Genomic DNA, 19,102 nt, shown 5'->3' with positions numbered 1-19,102 from the left:
AATCTGGTAGTTTACAATAGTTGTTTAACAGCGGTTTCCAATCTTTTTGTTGTCACCGAAAGATTTCTTTCAAAAGATTATCAAACCCGTGGACCCTCAAACTCTTAGGAGTGACAAACGTTCTTAAATTGCTTTTAAATGCATGAGTTTGAGTGCTTAACTTTGGTTTCAAAACAACCGGAGCTATTACATTCGTTGTAAAAAATAAATGACCCTTCCAGCTCGAATGGAACCATGTCTACAGGTTGTGGGGTACGGTATCTACGCGTTATAACGCACGGTGTTAGGGGGATTGATAGAAAAATATGAACATGATAAAACAATTCACAAGTAAAATAAAAGTTACTAACAGAAGCCACCATGGCTTTTAACGTAATACTTTTGCTCAAAAGATTAAACAGTTGTCTTGACATATAACACAATGCTCGTTTTGCTTAGTTTTCATTTTTATCATATATACTGCGGAGAGTTTGTGGTTTAGAAACCATCCACATTAATACGCAATAAAACTAGCAGAAAAAAAAAACAGAAACTACGGTGTTTTTAACTAAAAGTAGAATTCGCCAAGTGACAACAGAAGTGATCTTTGAAAAAGATCTCACAAAAGCGAAATGTCACTATAGCCGAATTCTCCCTGTAGTTTAAACACGGGTCCTTGCAACAGAAGTAACTATGGTCGAATTCCACTGCCCACAATGAGAATTGTCCTCTACAAGCACACAATTTGGTCATAAACTGGTAATTTCCTAAGAAACCAGTAATTTAATTCACGTTGTCAGTTGAAAGCCGGATGAAAGTTATATTTGAAAAACTTCAGCCGAAATACTTGTCGTCGTCGTGAATGAAATAATGGGTGACAATGCAAAAATAGGCACTGGATCCTTAAAACTCAACTGATCCTGAAATACTTTTCTACTACTGCTGTATCCTTTTTGCATCATGCAGTTGGTAGAAATATACGACACCTTCACACACAGATTGACGTTAAACACAAAATTTTATATTACTGCAATGCTCTTTTTACTTTATTAACCTTCTTTAATTTCAAAGCTAATTTAGTTCATCAACCCAGACAGCAAATCAACCGTTGTTTACATTGATTGAACGTCTGCAAACGTTGAATCAATGTAAAAACGGTTGATTTGTTGTCTGAGATGCATCCAAGAAATAATGAAGCATTGCGTTGCCAGCCACAAGCAACAGAATATGCTTCTGCACACAACGATTGGATGTAGAAGTTCATGGTACCGACCTTAAGCGTGAGGAGGAGTTGTTGGATCTTTGAAGAAACTTTAGCGACAGCTAAATTTTCTAAACAAAACCAGTTACAACAGATATTTATATAGATATTGACGTTCAATATTTCCTACATATACAATGGGCAAAAATAAAACCGTAGTGAGGCCTTAGGGGGTGCATTTATATATCGAAAATATACTTTCATACACTGCAAATACATATAGTACTCTAAGATCAGAAATATATATTTATATTTCATAGATTAAAATATCATATATTTATAGATTATACGTATATTATACGTAATATAATAAAATACATAAATATATATAATAGGGTGGCCAAAAAAAATTGAAATTTTTTATTTTTGTTTGCACACCCTCTCATTTGAGGAGGATTCATGAAAAAATGACACTGTGAAAATTTGAAGTGAATCCGACAAGAGGAAGTGCTCTCCCACCGACCTCAAAGTTTGGTTTTATTGGCATAATCCGTCAAAATTCCTTGAATATGTGACGTAATTCTTTTTTGATTTATCTACATTGCAGTTGCAGCATTTTTGTTTTAACCATTGTTTTACTCTGAATTTATGATACAATAAGTGTTTCCACATGCAGAAAAACATAAATAATGCACAAAATAGATCACATTAACAAGCGTTTGGTATGAAATTAAATGCACTAAACTTTAGCGAAAACCGCATAAAAGTACGTTCACTAGTCACGATCGCAACGCTTTAGATGACAACACATTGCCCAGAAATTGCAAGAGAAATGTTTGTAAAGAGTCAAGCCATTGGTTGACTTTATTGCACTTGTTGGAAGCAGCTTTCTGTGGTGTTCAACCACTTGATAGAGAAGCTGGCGCTGTTATTCATTTTTTGTAAGAACTTCATTGAAGTCAGTAGCTAATTTGACTGCCCAGTGCTCGCTCTGCACAATCATTGACGGCTTTGAGATGACGCCAAACTTTGCAGGCTTCTTTATAATCATCACAATCACGCCATGTGTCGACAGAAGCAGTGACTCGAAAAGGTTAAGGGAATGCTGTGTTACAAACTGTGCCAAAGAGAGACGTTGAAACTTGACAATTTTGTTTGGGGCAACACGACAAACATCTTCGAGAAATGGGTCTTTCTTAAGAGCATTAACGATTGCTTTCTTTTCATCATCTGTGTTATTATCATTGAATAAAGGTACCGTAGTGCAGCAAGATCCTTACTGATGTACCACAAGCGCAACCTCAACTTTTTTCTGCCACTTGAGAAATTGCATTGTCAACCTCTTTATAATCCTCTGTCAGCTGTAACATTGCTAGGTCATTTGTAGGGGTAGATATTGATGAAGGTGCTGCAAACCAAAAAGTGGCATAGATGGTAGTAGTTAATATTCCTTCATCTACAACTGTACTGCACGCAAGTGGCAGTGTAATCTTATTGATCTTCATCTCGTAGTAGAAACGGCGAAGAACCACACCCCATACAGGCAGCTGACATGGCCCCTCAAGACAGTCAACAAATGGACACCCACTCGCTAGTGTTGACTCTCTTGAGGGGCCATGTCAGCTGCCTGTATGGGGTGTGGTTCTTCACCACCTCTACTACGAGATGAAGATCAATAAGGTTACACTGCCACTTGCTTGCAGTGCAGTTCTTGTGGGTGAAAGCTAATATCGCTACCACTGCAAAGACTCACGTTGTTACCAAACTAAAACACATCCATCAAGAGCATATAGGAAAATCAAAGCACAAAGGGAGGCGAAATTCAGCTTCCTAGCTGACCTCAGAAGCTGACTTCACCCAGAGCTTAAGTGCATTATTTGATATTGCATATGCTAACTGGGAATGCCGCACAACAATACCAGAAGACTGCCAGTTTTTGATAGACCAACGTGGTGCATGACAGATACTGATGACAGCAGAGGACCCAATGCATTGCAAAGCTGCTGCAAAGTATAAAAAGCGCAAAGATGATGAACAGAGACGCAACAGAAATCGCATTGATCCAGTACCATCAAGTGCTGCTTCTTTCTCATCTGAAAATGATCAGCAGATGATGAAGATTCTTCCAGTGACCCACTATTTGCACCACAAATCCAAATAACAGCAAAACAAAAACAAAAATCAGTAGGAGCAGCCATTACCAAAACACTGCATTATTGATAATCCACTGTTTAATGCAGCACTGAACAGAACTATAACATCAAGTCGTCAAGCAATGATGATCATCACTCCTGATCTTGCTGCAGCTGGAATTGATATAAATGAATTGACAATGTCACATTCCTCTGTCATGAATGCTCATTCCTCTGTCTGGAGCTATCACTGTCGTGCAGCAGGCATTTAATTGAAGGCTGCTACTTCTTGCATGCCGTCGTCTCAAAGCCGTCAATGATTGTGCAGAGCGGGCACTGGGCAGTCAAATTAGCTACTCACTTCAATGAAGTCCTTACGGAAAATAAACAGCAGCGCCAGCTCCTCTGTCAGGTGGTCGAGCACCACAGAAAGCTGCTTCCAACAAGTGCAAGTAAAAGCCAACATGCCAACAGCTCCATTAAATAAAATCAATGGCTTGACTTTTTACAAACGTTTCGTTTGCTTTTTCTGGGCAATGTGTTGTCACCTGAAGCGTTGCGATCGTGACTGGTGAACGTACTTTTATGCGGTTTTCGCTAAAGTTTAGTGCATTTAATTTCATACCAAACGCTTGTTAATGTGATCTATTTTGTGCATTATTTATGTTTTTCTGCATGTGGAAACACTTATTGTATCATAAATTCAGAGTAAAACAATGGTTAAAACAAAAATGCTGCAACTGCAATGTATATAAGTCAAAAAAGAATTACGTCACATATTCAAGGAATTTTGACGGATTATGCCAATAAAACCAAACTTTGAGGTCGGTGGGAGAGCACTTCCTCTTGTCGGATTCACTTCAAATTTTCACAGTGTCATTTTTTCATGAATCCTCCTCAAATGAGAGGGTGTGCAAACAAAAATAAAAAATTTCAATTTTTTTTGGCCACCCTAATATATAATCTTATAAATATTACATTAAATACAGTTACTAGTCACTAAAATCTTTTACAGGCTGTTTCACTCTTGTTTGGGATCATCAGGAGGATTACAGGGTTCTTATTTAAATAGAATCATATGTATAATTATAAAAAAAATTATAAAAATATATAAATACTGTATTGCATCAAAATTAGTTACTAGTTCACTAGAAACCTTAACAACCTGTTTCACCTCAATAGGATCATCAGAAAGAACTTATTCAAATAGAATCAAATTTCAAATATTTATTCTTAATATTTAAATATTTACTTCATTTTAAAATTCAAAAATTTAAATAAAGTTCAAATAAATTCTATTTGAATAAGTTCATTCTGATGATCCTATTGAGGTGAAACAGGTTGTTAAAGCTTCTATTGAACTAGTAGCCTAACTAATTTTGATTAGTAACAAAATTCGCTCTGCTTGGCTTAAATACTGTATCATATTTTTTACAACGAAAATGATCTTCTGCAACACAATTATGGAGACAACGCTCTAGCGCGGACTCACCTTCGTTGCCTTCATCAGGATTGGTGAAGGAAGGGCGGGAAGATAGTGAAGATTTTTGCACTTGATCTCCAACTTCCAAAGAAGAAACAACAGGAGCAGACACGGAAGAGGAAACAGTGTTGTTGGTAACGGATATATTTGCAACATCAGGAGGAAGATTTTGGGATGCGGGGCGACTTCCTGGAAGACACATGAACGTTAAGAAGTTATTTCCTCCTTCAGTCTCCTGAAAGGGCCGAACCAAATCAATGCCCGCAGACGTTGAATCAATGTAAAAATGACGGATTTTGCTATCTGGGTTAATGCTATGCAAACTATTTAATGGTGATTGCAAGTTTAACTCAAAAGGGACACGTCTGATCGCATGTGCACTCAAAATGAAACGTCCCACTGGCAATGCCAAATAGAGAAGAAATGCGGTTACCTAATGTTAATAATCGTGTGTAAAGAGCTTGGTATGATTTGTCAGGTTTAGATGTAAGAACTTTGTTTTTACTGTAGAAATGGTAAGAGAAAAAGGGTATCAGTCCAAGCCTTGCTGCGGTAGGATGAGATTACACCAACATTAAAGCATCTGGACTGGTACGCCCGTACATGGCGTGCATTTGTAAAACGGCTTTTCAAACTGCAACTTACCACTAGGCAACTTCTTACTAGGCAACTCGCGTCAATACCAATATTTACCAATAAAATTAGTTTCACGAAAGATCGGTCTCAGCTATAGAACCTCTAATTGACTGTTTACAAATTTAGTCAATAAGCTGCTCCTCTCTCATCAATGTAATCACCAAAGTAAACTGCTGTACATAATCGATAAAGAATATATTTGCTTTCGCGTTCTTTTAACGTCGATAAACCATCATCTGGCTTTGACTAACAAACCAAATGACTTAACCCAACAAATTGTTTGATGGTGTTTATCTTACGTTGTAACAATATTATGATTATAATGATGATTGCATTTTGTTTTAGTCATTTAGTCTTTGAGCTAAAAAAAACTTGAAGGTCGTGGCATTGATGAATCATAGCAGAATAAAAGCGTCAATGAATGACATTGCTACAGCAGCAGAACTCTACTTCCTGGCAATATGCATTGTGCATGCAAATGATGAAACTAATTTGAATTAGCGACAAAACGTTTTTGAATAACGGCCTGTGGTGATCTAGGAGGTCTGAGATGAGGTAATGATTTGGCAGCATCTCATCAAATGACTCGTTCGCTTAAAGGTAAAAAAAAACGTGTAATTCGGCGCATCAGTCCCAGACAGAAAACAGACCTTTTTATATTGATTCAGTGTCTGAACAAGTCGAATCAATGTAAATAGTGCTGCAGACGTTAAATCAATGTAAAAATGACAGATTTTGCTGTCGGGGTGAATTTAATCTACGCACCAGGCAGTATTTGTGGCATGATGTCCGCCAGCTTCTTGGAAAGCGGGGTGGGTGGTTGGTATGCTTGGGGAAGCCCCCTTGAGCTGCTGTCACCCGATCCAATCCCATTATTCGACGCGCTAGTGGGGTTAGACGGCGTTCGTTTGACCTAGACATGCGAAAATACGTTTGGTGGAAAGATTCGAAAACAAAGTCAAGTGTAACTGCAGCAATGACATACTAAAAGCAAAATAAATGAATTATTAACAAATTTAATCATCAGCTGAAAAAGTGTTTCTTAAACTTCGCATTCCACCAACAATGCAACTCAGAATGGATGAGCCATCCATTTCAGACTAAAAGAGCTGAAGATGAAAGCAGTTTGGCTATGGAAACATTTCTTAAAAGTTACATATCCGTGTGTTTGGAATAACAAAGCTATTCATTTCATCAAAATGCAACCTTATTTTAAATAATTTACAAGCTAATAAAAGAAAAAAATCAACCAGAAAGAGCCGGTTTTCCCATGCAAAATATCTATCAATAATTCAACACACAAACTAACACAGCAATGAAGCGTACAGTTTCTTGGTAATGTCCTGAGCAGCATGCAAGATAGTAAGATATTGATCATGAGTATCAAGTTTCAAAATATTCAAGTGGAATGTCGTAAATAGCGGGGGCAAGACCAACCCATCATTATTTAGCGCCCAAACCATCAAAAGTTGCTATTTTTAGATCGTCAGACAACCCTCGACGTCAAAACGATGCAAAATGGCAACTTTTTCTTGCTACCATATGACAAAGTTTAAGCTGTTTTTCTGAAGAAAACAAAAAGCATAACGCAAAGTAGCAACCAGAAGTAGACGACTAAAAGATTTACACTGCACATAACATAAGAATCATGGAACAGGACGACACATCAATTCAAAGCATTTCTTAAGTTCTATACAATTTTCTCTTTGGAAACAACTATTACGTAGTTGAAGTAACAAAAACGTTGACAGCCTGCAAATAGTCTGAAGAGGTTGAATATAAGGGAAGTGAAAAGCCGATTTTTAAGTCACCACATGTGATTTCCTTATTAATTTGTTGTTTTTTTTTAATTGATTTTCCGCATAATTAACCAAGAAAAATCTTACTCGATAAGTAGACACCGATTACTTCATCATAGAAGTTTTCACGGTTGTAGTAGCCTTGTTACTTATTCAAACAGAACTACAAGTTTACCACTTGCATCACATTATGTCGTTAACAATGAATCAATTCTTACGTGGTTGAGTTGTGGCACTTGGGTGGCGTGAGGGGGCAAAACTCTAGGTAAGGACGCCGGGGAGGGGGCTGAACTGCCACTAGAAGGCGACCTGCTGGCCGATCTCCTCTGCAACGATCCGTCATCTCCGACAGAAGAAGCGTCGGTCGCGGCGTCTTCATCTGAAATGTTTTCAAGTTATTTGTTGCGATGCAATATTTGTGTTGTCTGACGTATGACGATGACGTATTGTGTTGTCTGGCATAGCTACCAGAACACGGGAGAGGGGTAATGCCGTGAGGTGATGCCGTGGGGTGATGCCGTGGGGTGATGCCGTGGGGTGATGCCGTGGCCGGGTACATTTGTTGCCATGGCAACTGGATTGCGATTTGTGGATAGTGTCAGGCTGGAAATCACAACATACGGGGATAAAAACACGAGAGCTTCCGAAACGGATCCCAGCAAGCTACTCTATGAGTCTCACATATCACGTCAACCAAAAGTATGTACAGTAACTAGAAACCGCAGTACAGAAAATACACTGTTTGGTTAAGAGTTCATCCATGACTTTAAACAAATTAGTATAGTAGAACCCGCCTACAGTGACACCTGAAGGGAATTTTACAAAAAAGTGTCACTATAGCCAAATTCCATTGTATCTATTTATTTAGTGTGTTTGAAGCTGGATTTCCTGTTAGTATTTTATCCATAAGAAATACCGTTTTAAATCTAATGCAACAGCACGATATGTACCTGAACTATCACCAACACTATTGTGCACCATCAATGACCGTCTTTTTACAGGCAGCGGCAGAACAGGCACGCGTTGGGTCTTCCGTTTCGCTAGAGCCAAATGAACAGCTTCTGTGTGTGCATCTGAACATAATAAAGTGAGGTCAAAATCATGATCAAAAGTTTGTCATGTTTACATCCTTTCAATGTCGCTTTGCGTTAAAACTACACAAAAGGTATACTTTTCATGGTTGAGTATTGGGTAATCGCAGACAACTCAAAACTTTTTGTGTTGTGCTGACAAAGACACTGAATGGTCAATAAGAGAAAGAATCGAGTGTTTTACTAAAACATTATTACAAGGACAACTGTAGCAACCTTCATTAGAGCAGCTTCGTGTCGCTTTACAGACTTGTCATCAGAAGAAACTGAAACTACATCAACACAAAATATACACATATAAATGTAGTTCGCAACATACAATCAGCGATTAAGTTAAAACAATTTACATTGGAGCCTTGCATAGTAAAGCAGGAAATTTGCTCAAAGAGTGAGGTAAAAGAAAAATAACTTATGTCAACAGTGGGCAGTAGCATCAAGGACCATGATGTGTTTAGCAACATTTTCCCATCATAAAGTAACAGAATGGTAACAGGAGATTTTTACAAACCTGATCTGTATCTGTCATCCCGTCTCGAGTGGCGCGACTTGCTCATTTGTTTGACGTGCTTCTTCGACTTGGGGTCAGAGCGTTTGCCGTGGTGGGCTTCTTTATGTTTCGGTGGCTTCCGTTGGACTTGCTTGGATTGAGCTTCCGCTGCTGAAACACAAACAAATCAGAATTAGAAAAAAAAATTTCTCAATTCTTCTTCATTATCAGTCACTCTCCACCTTAGGCTTCTGAGCACTCGGCTGATGACGACGATGATAACGAGTATTTGTGTACGACTAATGGGAAAGCAAAAAAGCCAGTCGACGGATCACAAAAATTTTTCAAGATTTAACCGTGTAATCTGGGTGAATGAGCATTGAACAGACAACTTTTGGAGGACCTGGCAAAAAAAAATCTTTGTCTTCAACTAGAAGTATGGCATTTAGTAACCAATACGAGCTGACCACTATGAGGTGGCCACTAAACAGGTGTTCAGTCAAGCTAAATAGTAAAGATAAAGTTTCAAAGGTACAAGCACTTGAATGTCATCAGAGAAAGTACGTTGATCGGAACTAAATAAAGCATGAGATGGAGTTAATATAGTTTACTTTTCCGAACTAAATCGTTATATAAGTGTGAGGAGGAAAACGCAACATGCCCGTGGAAGATTGCACAACCTCATGTCACTGATCAATGTTTTGCAGCATCAGTAGCAACTTGTACCATCTTACATCGCAAAAAAACACGTTTAATTAGTATTCATATGTCTTATTTTACGTTCCGAGGTGACACCCTGAATGACAGTTTGCACAATGAGACAGAGGAAAGACTGTTCGCTCTCAAGCACTTTTGGCAAAGACCGACAGCTTGCGGTGGTGAAAAAATAAACTCGAGCCCTCTGGAAGTTCAAACGAGTTGGTATCACAGGACTAGGGGATCAATTTTTTCTACAAAAAAATGCACCCACACTAGAAGAACAAGTGCAGTAATGAACCTTAGATCCACACATAAAGGTCTACACATAGCAGCCTGCTGAGGAAAAGTTAGCTGGGTCTCACTCTCAGCTAAACCTCATTGACCAATACTCATTGAAATTTTTTCTTTCATATTCTAATCTAGAAGAATCAACATTTTACCCATTTCATATCAAGCCAGTGCTTAAAAAAACTATTATGTAAAGTAACACAGGTTGTTGATATAAAACATTGATTAAAGCAGTGGTTCTCAACCTGTTTGCCTTGGCGGACCTCTTTTGGTGTCCTCGAAGAGATCGCGAAGCCCGAAAACATTTTTATTTGAAAGGTCAACACAGTAGGCTATATCGAGTTTCCAATTAGAATCAAATGTTTCATAAGTTTCGAAGCGGCACACATTGAAGAATTTGTTTTACTCGTGACGCACTTGCCACGGTTGATGACATCATTGATGAAGTTATGTCATGACTCATGAGCTATGTGATGGTACATAGGATAAAAAATCAGCGATCTATATGGCATGCTGACTAAATGTTTTTCTATAAATTTCATCTAAAATGTATTTTTATTTGAAATTTAGCGACTTTTACAAAGACTTTCCTCTTTTTTTCATCAATATTTTGTTGTAATCATAGTCATGATTGCAAAACTGTGAGTGCTAATAGGCTAACGTTTGTATTTCTAAATTGATCAACAGTCTGATATGTCAAACAAATTACATTGAACCATGGTTACCTTGAGATACGGCCTGACTTGTAACATTTAGCAGAATTTTCCAAGTTTTGCAAACTTTTGGCGACTGTTTGAATGAATTTTTTTTTTTATAAATTTTATTTTTACGCTTGATCTTTACTGTCTTCTTCAGATGACACTATGAGTTTTAACATCATCAGATATTCAAAAACAATGACAATTTGATTTCGAAAATTTCAGTCAGACTGTTAATTTCACAATAACAGTCGAGCGTTTGTCAACTTACTTTTTCACATTTTCTATTGCTTCGCCAAGGCAAGAAAAAGCATTTATATCATCACGAGACAGCAAAAAGTAAACAAATCCCAGAAAATGCCAGACACTAAGCAGTAGAGCCAATCAAAATCTGCAAAATGTGGCAAATCAGGCCGCATCTCCAGGTGGCCATGGTTGAACATAGATATCCTTATAAAAAGATTTAATTTATAAATTCTTTTTAGTCAACTGGTGCGAAACCGAGCGTTTGCGCGATGCCCTTTGAAATTTCAAACAACGCATCAGGGCGTGGCGACGCACATGTTGACAATACACGTTACACAAATATAACAAAGCCAATTTTTAAATGTTTAAATTAATCAGTCATGCTCCAAATTCAGAAACTTTCACGGACCCCTTGAAAACCGGACCCCCGGTTGAGAATCGCTGGATAAAGAGTAATTGAAATGGGGGGGGTTTCTTCATGGAGAATAAAGGCCTGACAAAAAGAAGGGTATCACTTAATTTATAGTCGATTTCGTAAGAATTTATTATCGCAAGCAGCCCATCACACTGATAACGCAAATGGCCAGGCGGCAACAGACTTCCGCAACAAAGTCAATTACAACGTAGTTTTATCAGAAAACCTTCACTTTAACCGAGAAGACTTTGATTAAGCGCGGCTTGCCTTGACATAATGATGGTTTTAGTGATGTATTGTATCCCAGCAAGAAAATGTGCCGTGTTTACATTGATTCTACGTCTGCAGATGTTAAATCAATGTGAAAAAGACAAACTTCACATTCTGGGATGTTGCTTGTTTCGGTTACCAAACAAAAGCGATTCATTTCAAGTTAAAACACTGTGATGTAACGTTAAGTAAGCGTTGACATCAAAACTTTCAAGCCAATTTGAAGTCTAACATTAGTGTAGCGAAAGCAAAAACAAGAGAAGTGATTCGAAGTATAAAACACATCGGAAATTTAATGGCACTACTGTAAACAGGCAAACGAATCATTTTGTATCTACCACTTGGCAGAGTTGAATGACAAAAAAAAGTCCAACATAGGATGTAGATTTTTTTTTCTATTCAAGTCAATGCCGTCTGCGCAATGGGCTGCTAGTGGTTGGAGTGTTCACTACTGCAGCGATAGGCCTGGGTTGGATACAAGGCTCACCGCGAGATGACTTGAAAATTGAATATTGGTAACTTTCCTTCTTGGGACTCAGATTCACACCAACTTTTAGGGGTTAAGAAGTAGTGTAGAACCGGTCAAAGCACAGTGTCATTCTTTACTGTGCTCCATTGCTGGTCCTATACTTTATTTTAAGCATTGAGGATGAAAAGATGTGGTTCTCATTACTCCGAGCCTTCGGCACTAACGAGAGTAGTGTGGCCAGTTCCTTTCTCTCAGCTGCCTTTTCCTTCAGCAATCAACCCAATTTATGCGACAGCTTAAGTCGGGAGTTGAATCAGGATTGCATGATTTGAAAGCGAGCGCCTTATTTGCTGCGCCAAGATGTGTCCTGTGCTTGAATCAGTCGTGTGGGCGTGGCCATACAGTAGAACGATGAAACGGAGATTGGTGCAGGCCAACGTCTAACTAGGCACAAAGCAACTTTACTTGTTTGCAAACTAGTTTAATCTTGTTTATACTGGTTGGTAAAAGGTTGACCAACCTTCTTGAAGAATGGTTAATATAAGTTTCGCTACGTTTTTACATAATTGAATGTTAGGAAGCTATCAGCTTACGTTTCGTGAATCGCGTCAAAACACATCTTCAAAGTAAACAATACCGTGACGATTTTGTGAGAATGTACAGAACATCAATTAACAGTGCAATGTCTTAATGCACTCACCAGCGGGTGCTTTTTTATTCCTTATTAATGATGAACAATCCAAAAATTGTCCTTCTACGACAAGGAGTAGGTTTGTTCTCTCAAGGAAAGCTCAGAAAATTTTTGAAATAAAGTCAAGTCAGAAGACGTTGTTTTACGAAAAACTTACAAAATTTTACTTGACCAGACTCTGAGTCTGAACAGACAAACCAAAAAGGGCATTTGTTAAAGAAATGCCTGGAGGAACAATTGTGATACTAGATTTGGGTGTAACCACAGTGATTAGAAGAAAAAGTAATTATTGCCTCATAATTAGCACCTTGACTTTAAAGTCTTGGCCAAAGAATTCAAACAAGTCAACTGATGACGCAATAAATCTTTCGGAGAAGGAAACGCATACGCCAGCAAGCTAACCACCATTATGATTTATCTTTCAAATTTTCAATATTACAATTTCACTTTCGCTACACATTTCAAGATATCGATTATTTTTACAGCTTAAATGCGTAACATCACATGCGATTGCCACAGGTTTGAAAGCTGAGCTGAATCAGTTGGAACCTAGACTGCAAGCTTTGAAATAGTCTATTTCTTTAACTACGGTACTGTATGTTGACAAGACACAAAATTTTTGGTATCCAACTATCCATCAGCCACAAGAGCCCGTGCTTGCACTGATATATGGTGCAGTTGGCGCACAGTAAGCACTAAGCAATAAGCATGAACGCCTAGCAAATACAAGTCGTCCTGTTTACATGGGTAGTATTTGCTAGGATTGTGCCTAGGACAGCATTTCAGGTCATGGATCAATTTACAATATTTTGCCAACAAAAACCCTTCCGGGAAAAGCCAATCTGTGCGATGGGGTTGAAAAATTATCATCAAATACAGTATGTATGAAGATAGCCGATTACAAAAATTCGAGAAGATTCTACTCGTTCAGTATATGCAATATTAAGACGGCTCACTAATAAACGGCAACAAACGTTTTCTTTATCTGTCTCTCTCTGAAATCGTGATGCCTCATGAGAAAAGACATTGCGTAAAATATTTTTAAAACCTGACAAGATATGATATAGTGGTGGCACAAGAGTGTTGGATTTTCATGAATGGGATGCATACTTTTACAATGAACGAAAATAGAAGTTACAGGGCATTCAAAGGGATGGTGCTCAGGCGTCAGTGCTGCATAGATCTAAATCAAGACAAACTACAACAATATGGAACACAAACAAAAAGGAAAAAGATACTTTTGTAAAGACATAACAGAATAAGAGAATCTTTAAAAAATAAGCGTCTTTTCATAAATGCAATAATATTCATAGAGGTACTATTGAACCATTGTTAAGTATTCATGTAATGAGCCAAGCTGGTCCACTTTCATGGTAGCAACACAAATCGTATCATTTACAAGGAAGTTCAAAATCCAAACAATGTACATGGTGCTCATTTGAGTAATGACATCATAGAGTATGTATATAGACTTTATTCAGGGACACAATTAATTTATTCATTAGGGAAACTGGAGAGATTTATAAGCAACAATGGGAAGAAGTTTGCCAACAAAAGTTGTGTACATCTTTTCAACATCGATCGACGTAAAAGATATAAAAGGAACAGCTTTACTCAGAAAGTGGAATCGTTTGAAAAATCCTGGGAAACTTTGCATTCTTTCGCAGCTTTGGGTGTGGCATAAGTTGATGTCCCAGAATATCACAAATATAATACACAATACACTATATATATCATTAAGCTGTGTTTCCATTTATAGAATTCTTTACGATGAACAGCTATCATAAGTGTCACTAAAACAGATAACTTTGGATGAGTTTATATAATATTATAAGTAAAAATGATTGACAATAAATGCCAGTTGTTAGAATGGTAATACAGTATCATATTTTTTTTAAATAAATGCAGCAGTAATAACTTTTACACACTGAATTTAGAAAACTACCGTATCATGTTGACACAAACGGCTGAAACAAGTTCAATCTGCTACTTGGATGCTGCGAAAAAGCTAACAGTGCGTTTCATGACCCTGATTTTAAGAAAAAACAACGATGCTTACTCACTTTAAGCGATGTATAAGCAACGTAACAATAAAGGTAATAAAACCAAAAACAATTGTTTTTACCACTGCAAACCTCCTTAAAGTTAAAGGCTAATTTGGAAAATTATATATATAAAGTTTTGTCAATAGCTTATGCACTCCACCAGGCAGAGGCCATTAGCCTTAATGAAGTGCGGTGTTGTGCATATCGCAAACATATGCCGCCAAGCAACGTTACTGAATTGAACAATCAACATACAATCGTAAACAACCCAGTCAGTCAAAGTTGCCTTTTTCGTCGTTTCAACGTTGCTTACACGTTTTGCTGGCTAAAGAACACAACGTAGTCTCATCAACAACACACAAGCTAACTAAAAATGCTGAATTACTACAAACTGTTGTTGTACAAAGTTGTTCAAAACAACGCAAACCAAAATTAATAACCTGATTGTTACTTCGACAACTATCCCTAAAATGCTCGCAGTGTTTCCAATGCAAAAACGACAACAAACATTCGGTAGTAGCGCTACGTTATACCTGACGTTAAGACACCCTTGCCAACCATTGTGAGGGGGAATAAGTCAATGCTGTAGCGGGAGCCTACTATTGACTCAGGGATATCTATATCCCTGTATTGACTTCAGAGTTTTGGATCTCCAATCACATTTCTTCAGTAAGAAATGTTTAGAAGGAAGAAACGTTTAACTATATCTGTTCGAATTCATGAAACATGTAAAAATTTTAAGCATGGCAAGTGGGAAAAATTGGTAACTTTTACATCAGTTCTAGCTAAAAGGCAAAATGTTGAAGTTTTGACAAAAAACAAGTTATTCTCAGTGAAGGAACTGCATAACTGGAACTGCATAACTGCAACGCATGTAATGGGAGTGCTGCAGAACGTTTTGTGTGAGGTCATCGAGTATGAGGTAATGAGCTTGTCTTTCAAAAAAAGACACCATAAAATGTTAACAGATAAGTCCAGACAGCGTGTTGCTAAGTAATGCAAACCACAAGAGTTAATTTTGAAGCAATGCACGAGATAAGTTACAAAGAAGCCTTGTGTAAAAGGCACGTCAGCCAAGATTACATCATAGGTCGGCAAGTGATTCCACTTCCAGCTTGTAAAATTGCTCCTTTTTACATTGATTCAACTTCTGCAAACGTTTAATCAATCCAATAAAGACCAATTTTGCTAAGTGAAATTGCACTGAGTGACCTCCCAATGCGGCATCTGGAACACGAAGGTTACACTTTCAAAGAAAACAATTTAGGTCATGTTACGGCCCGTGCGGTTAATCTCAAATACATTTGTTCAAAAAGCGGATTTAGCACGAAAACTTCAACCCAGAGTGTGATGTTCAATATCACTTGGGTTACAGATGTTACAATCCATATCATTAAGGTTCTTTGTTCTACCGCGTTGCTGTGTTACTACAATATCACTACGCAAAATATCAATTGCAAATTTGATTTCATTATTTATTTTGTTAAATGCTGTGTTGTTGCGTAGTTGTCTGTTTATGAGTATTTATTCTTATTTATCCAGTATTACACATAATTTTTGTACACACATGCAAGAGTTGTTAACCCCGTCGCTGACGTGGCTACATGGTGAATGGAACAGCCACATGGGAGATAATTACAACAAAACTATGGCTGCACGTCGTGGTTCAGCTACATTTCTGAAATACCGGTAGTAACTTTTTTCTGGACTGCTGAAAGCTGATGGAAGACAAAAGTGTTCGATTTATTTCTCCATGCATTGTATTGAATTAAAAACAACTTCAAATCTAGTAATGTCATTTACTTGCTGCACGCTTGTGGCATAACAGCTCAGAACAGTCTGAGTAACCTTGTATTATAATGTATCTACGATTAAAATTAGGCAGCTAAGATACGAATAATTGCACTGCCTTATGGTGGCTATAATCGTTTGCAACGCCAGTCTGTGGCTGTGGAACCACTGTGCCGTGTTAAATTTCAGAACAAAATCCCTCTCTACCGGCGAACACTTTACATAGCTCTATATTAAGATACTTTGAGTAAAGTTCAAACGATTGAACACAAGATAAAACATCTAACAAACCGAATACACCAATTGTGGTTTATGAAAAGCTCGCCAATTGGATTCAGGGGTGTTGGCCCACAAACCTTGGCTTAAAGAGTCTTTCCAGCTGAAAAATGTGTCGCTTTTAGTAGCAAATAAAGACTTTTGTATGATTAGAACTCGTCCTGTCTGTGGCCGGAGAACTCTCAATAGAATTGTCATTAATCAACATTACAACAGGTTTGCAGCACATCAACTGGCAAGATGGGCACACACAGCTTTCAGGCTACAAAATATACCATTTAAGGTAATAACGCTACAAATGTCACGATAGTGGCGTGGCTGGTAGCATGCTCTGCATGCAAGTGCTTGGCAGCACGACTTTCTATTAAAAGACAGTCATAATGCTTCTGCAAATTCACTAATGAATTAATGGAGGCAAACAGCTCCACACCTATAAGAAGTGATAGGAAATGGAAACTCGCACCAGCAAAGTAGTTGATTTAAAAGGCATCAAAATAAGCAACATACGAAGCTATCGGCATTTCAACAGGCCCCAGCGGAGTTAAGGGTAGAGATTGGAAAATCAAGCCTAAGGATAGCCCTGACGATGCTTTGATGATATTTCCTTTCTCAAGTGCGTTGGTTGATCTTCGATGAGTGAAACATTGCTATACAAAACACTTACCACTGTAGGCTAGTCTAGAAGTAAGCCAAGAAAAATCAAAACCTAGCCTATCCATCTAACTCCTACTGAATTCTGACCAAATTAGCTTACTGGGTTATCATCGCGAGAAGTTCTCTAGTCTCCATCTTCCTCTACTTAGGTCAACAATGTTACTGCTTGATGAACTCAGTCTCTCGTGTTTGATAAATTTGCTTATTTTATTGACATGCATAATAAAAGCATTCAAGCACAAAAGTAACCTCTCTGTCTGAGTAGTCTGTCACCCTTTCTAATTCTTAATTTGTGAAGTAATTGTAGCATATACACCGTGTTGACAGGCAAAGCAGCTTGACGCTTGACACTTGACACTGAGCAGTGAGCAGCGAAAATTTAAGCAGAAAAGCGGCGAAGATGCAAGTACAAAGATTGACGACAGCTGGAACACAAACCACGTTTCCTTTTAGATAAATACAATGTTTGCAAAAATATTTTGTCAAAATCAACTCCATGTCTAAGGCCCAGATACGATGAACAACTGCAAAAAGTGTTACCTGGTTATACCAAACTTAGTGGCCGATGGGTAGTGAACAATATCATCACATCATGCGTGGAAGAAATAGAATGAAAATACTCGTAATAATAAAAATAATCATATTTTATTTTGCGCCGATTGCGACAATGTACACTACGATCACAGATGCAATACACCAGACAACAGGAAGCAGCGAAGGGACATATTAGTCTTCAATTCAGCTGCTCCGTTAGTTTGGCTTGCCATTAAGTGTCCTTGCCGACACACAGCCGCGTGCACTGGAGCGGTGTCGAACCCACGTCCTTTCTAACGTTGCGCATATGTTCTCACCACTCGGTCACGCAGCCGGCGACTCGATCTCATAAGATTGTGAAATGACGAAAGCTTCATGATTGAGATAAGGAAAAGAGCAGTGGACTGGCCGAGAGATAAAGGACTAACTAAGCGACTGTTAGAATGACGACACATACAAGAAACTGAAGTAAAATACTACTGCAGTGACTTAGCTTTATATCTTTATCTTTACCCATCTTATGAAGACAGCCCCCAAAAAATTATAGCTCTTTTTTTGGTTGTGTAAATTGTGTTTTATGTAGATACAAAGTTAACTAAAACCACTTTAGAACCTTAAAACAGCAAGACTTCGTTTCACAATCCCGATAGGGTGATTGCAATTGCGTAGAACCCTGTTTGGACGCCAAATCACTGCTTCGCTCAACAGCAAGCAACACAAGGAAAAACAAATGAAAGTATTCTCTTGACAATAAAATCCTTTCAGAAGTGGCCTTGAACGCAAAGGTCACCGCCCGCAATGTCAATTAGACTGCAAACATGCATTCACAACTCACAAGTGTGTTTAGTCATTCATAAAACTCAATAACCATATGGCTTCTTGCCGGCGCCATCAGTAGTCTCTTAAAGAGATTATGTTTGCATAGGTAATGTTGCAATAATAAAAGGGTATTTTAAATATTATACCTTTGCTTACGCATTTGAAAATGTAGCTTCTTACGTATATGACTGATTTTAACCTCACTTCTAACTAACAGACTAACTTCGGATATAGGTATTCATTTAGTTGTGCTTTCCCTTACAGAATGAAATACTAAAATATGGTATTATAACTAAAATACATAAGCATTGTTTAGATTTGACCATATTTTTGCTGTGATACTGCATGACTCTTTAGTATTTCTTTTAAAATATTTCTCTTGTAGGCTTGAAAAAGGCT

At 37.9% G+C, this 19,102-nt stretch overlaps 1 protein-coding gene across 1 annotated transcript in view; it reads right to left on the bottom strand.

Annotated features, from left to right (window-relative positions):
• LOC145774165 (disco-interacting protein 2 homolog C-like) overlaps window positions 1–19,102 on the bottom strand; it is a 56,629-nt gene that overhangs the window by 26,610 nt on the left and 10,917 nt on the right. Inside the window, exons 3-8 of the mRNA XM_082585337.1 lie at window positions 8,830–8,979; window positions 8,181–8,303; window positions 7,449–7,609; window positions 6,197–6,344; window positions 4,805–4,984; window positions 1,253–1,311 (exon numbers count right to left, since the gene is read on the bottom strand). Of these exons, the coding sequence (XP_082441463.1) occupies window positions 1,253–1,311; window positions 4,805–4,984; window positions 6,197–6,344; window positions 7,449–7,609; window positions 8,181–8,303; window positions 8,830–8,979 (821 nt within the window). The remainder of the gene's footprint in view (window positions 1–1,252; window positions 1,312–4,804; window positions 4,985–6,196; window positions 6,345–7,448; window positions 7,610–8,180; window positions 8,304–8,829; window positions 8,980–19,102) is intronic.

This window comes from Aplidium turbinatum, chromosome 7 (genome assembly GCF_918807975.1).
Source record: "Aplidium turbinatum chromosome 7, kaAplTurb1.1, whole genome shotgun sequence".
Taxonomy (NCBI): domain Eukaryota; kingdom Metazoa; phylum Chordata; class Ascidiacea; order Aplousobranchia; family Polyclinidae; genus Aplidium; species Aplidium turbinatum.
The sequence above is the reverse complement of the archived record's forward strand: the minus strand, read 5'-3'. Positions and strand labels throughout refer to the sequence as shown.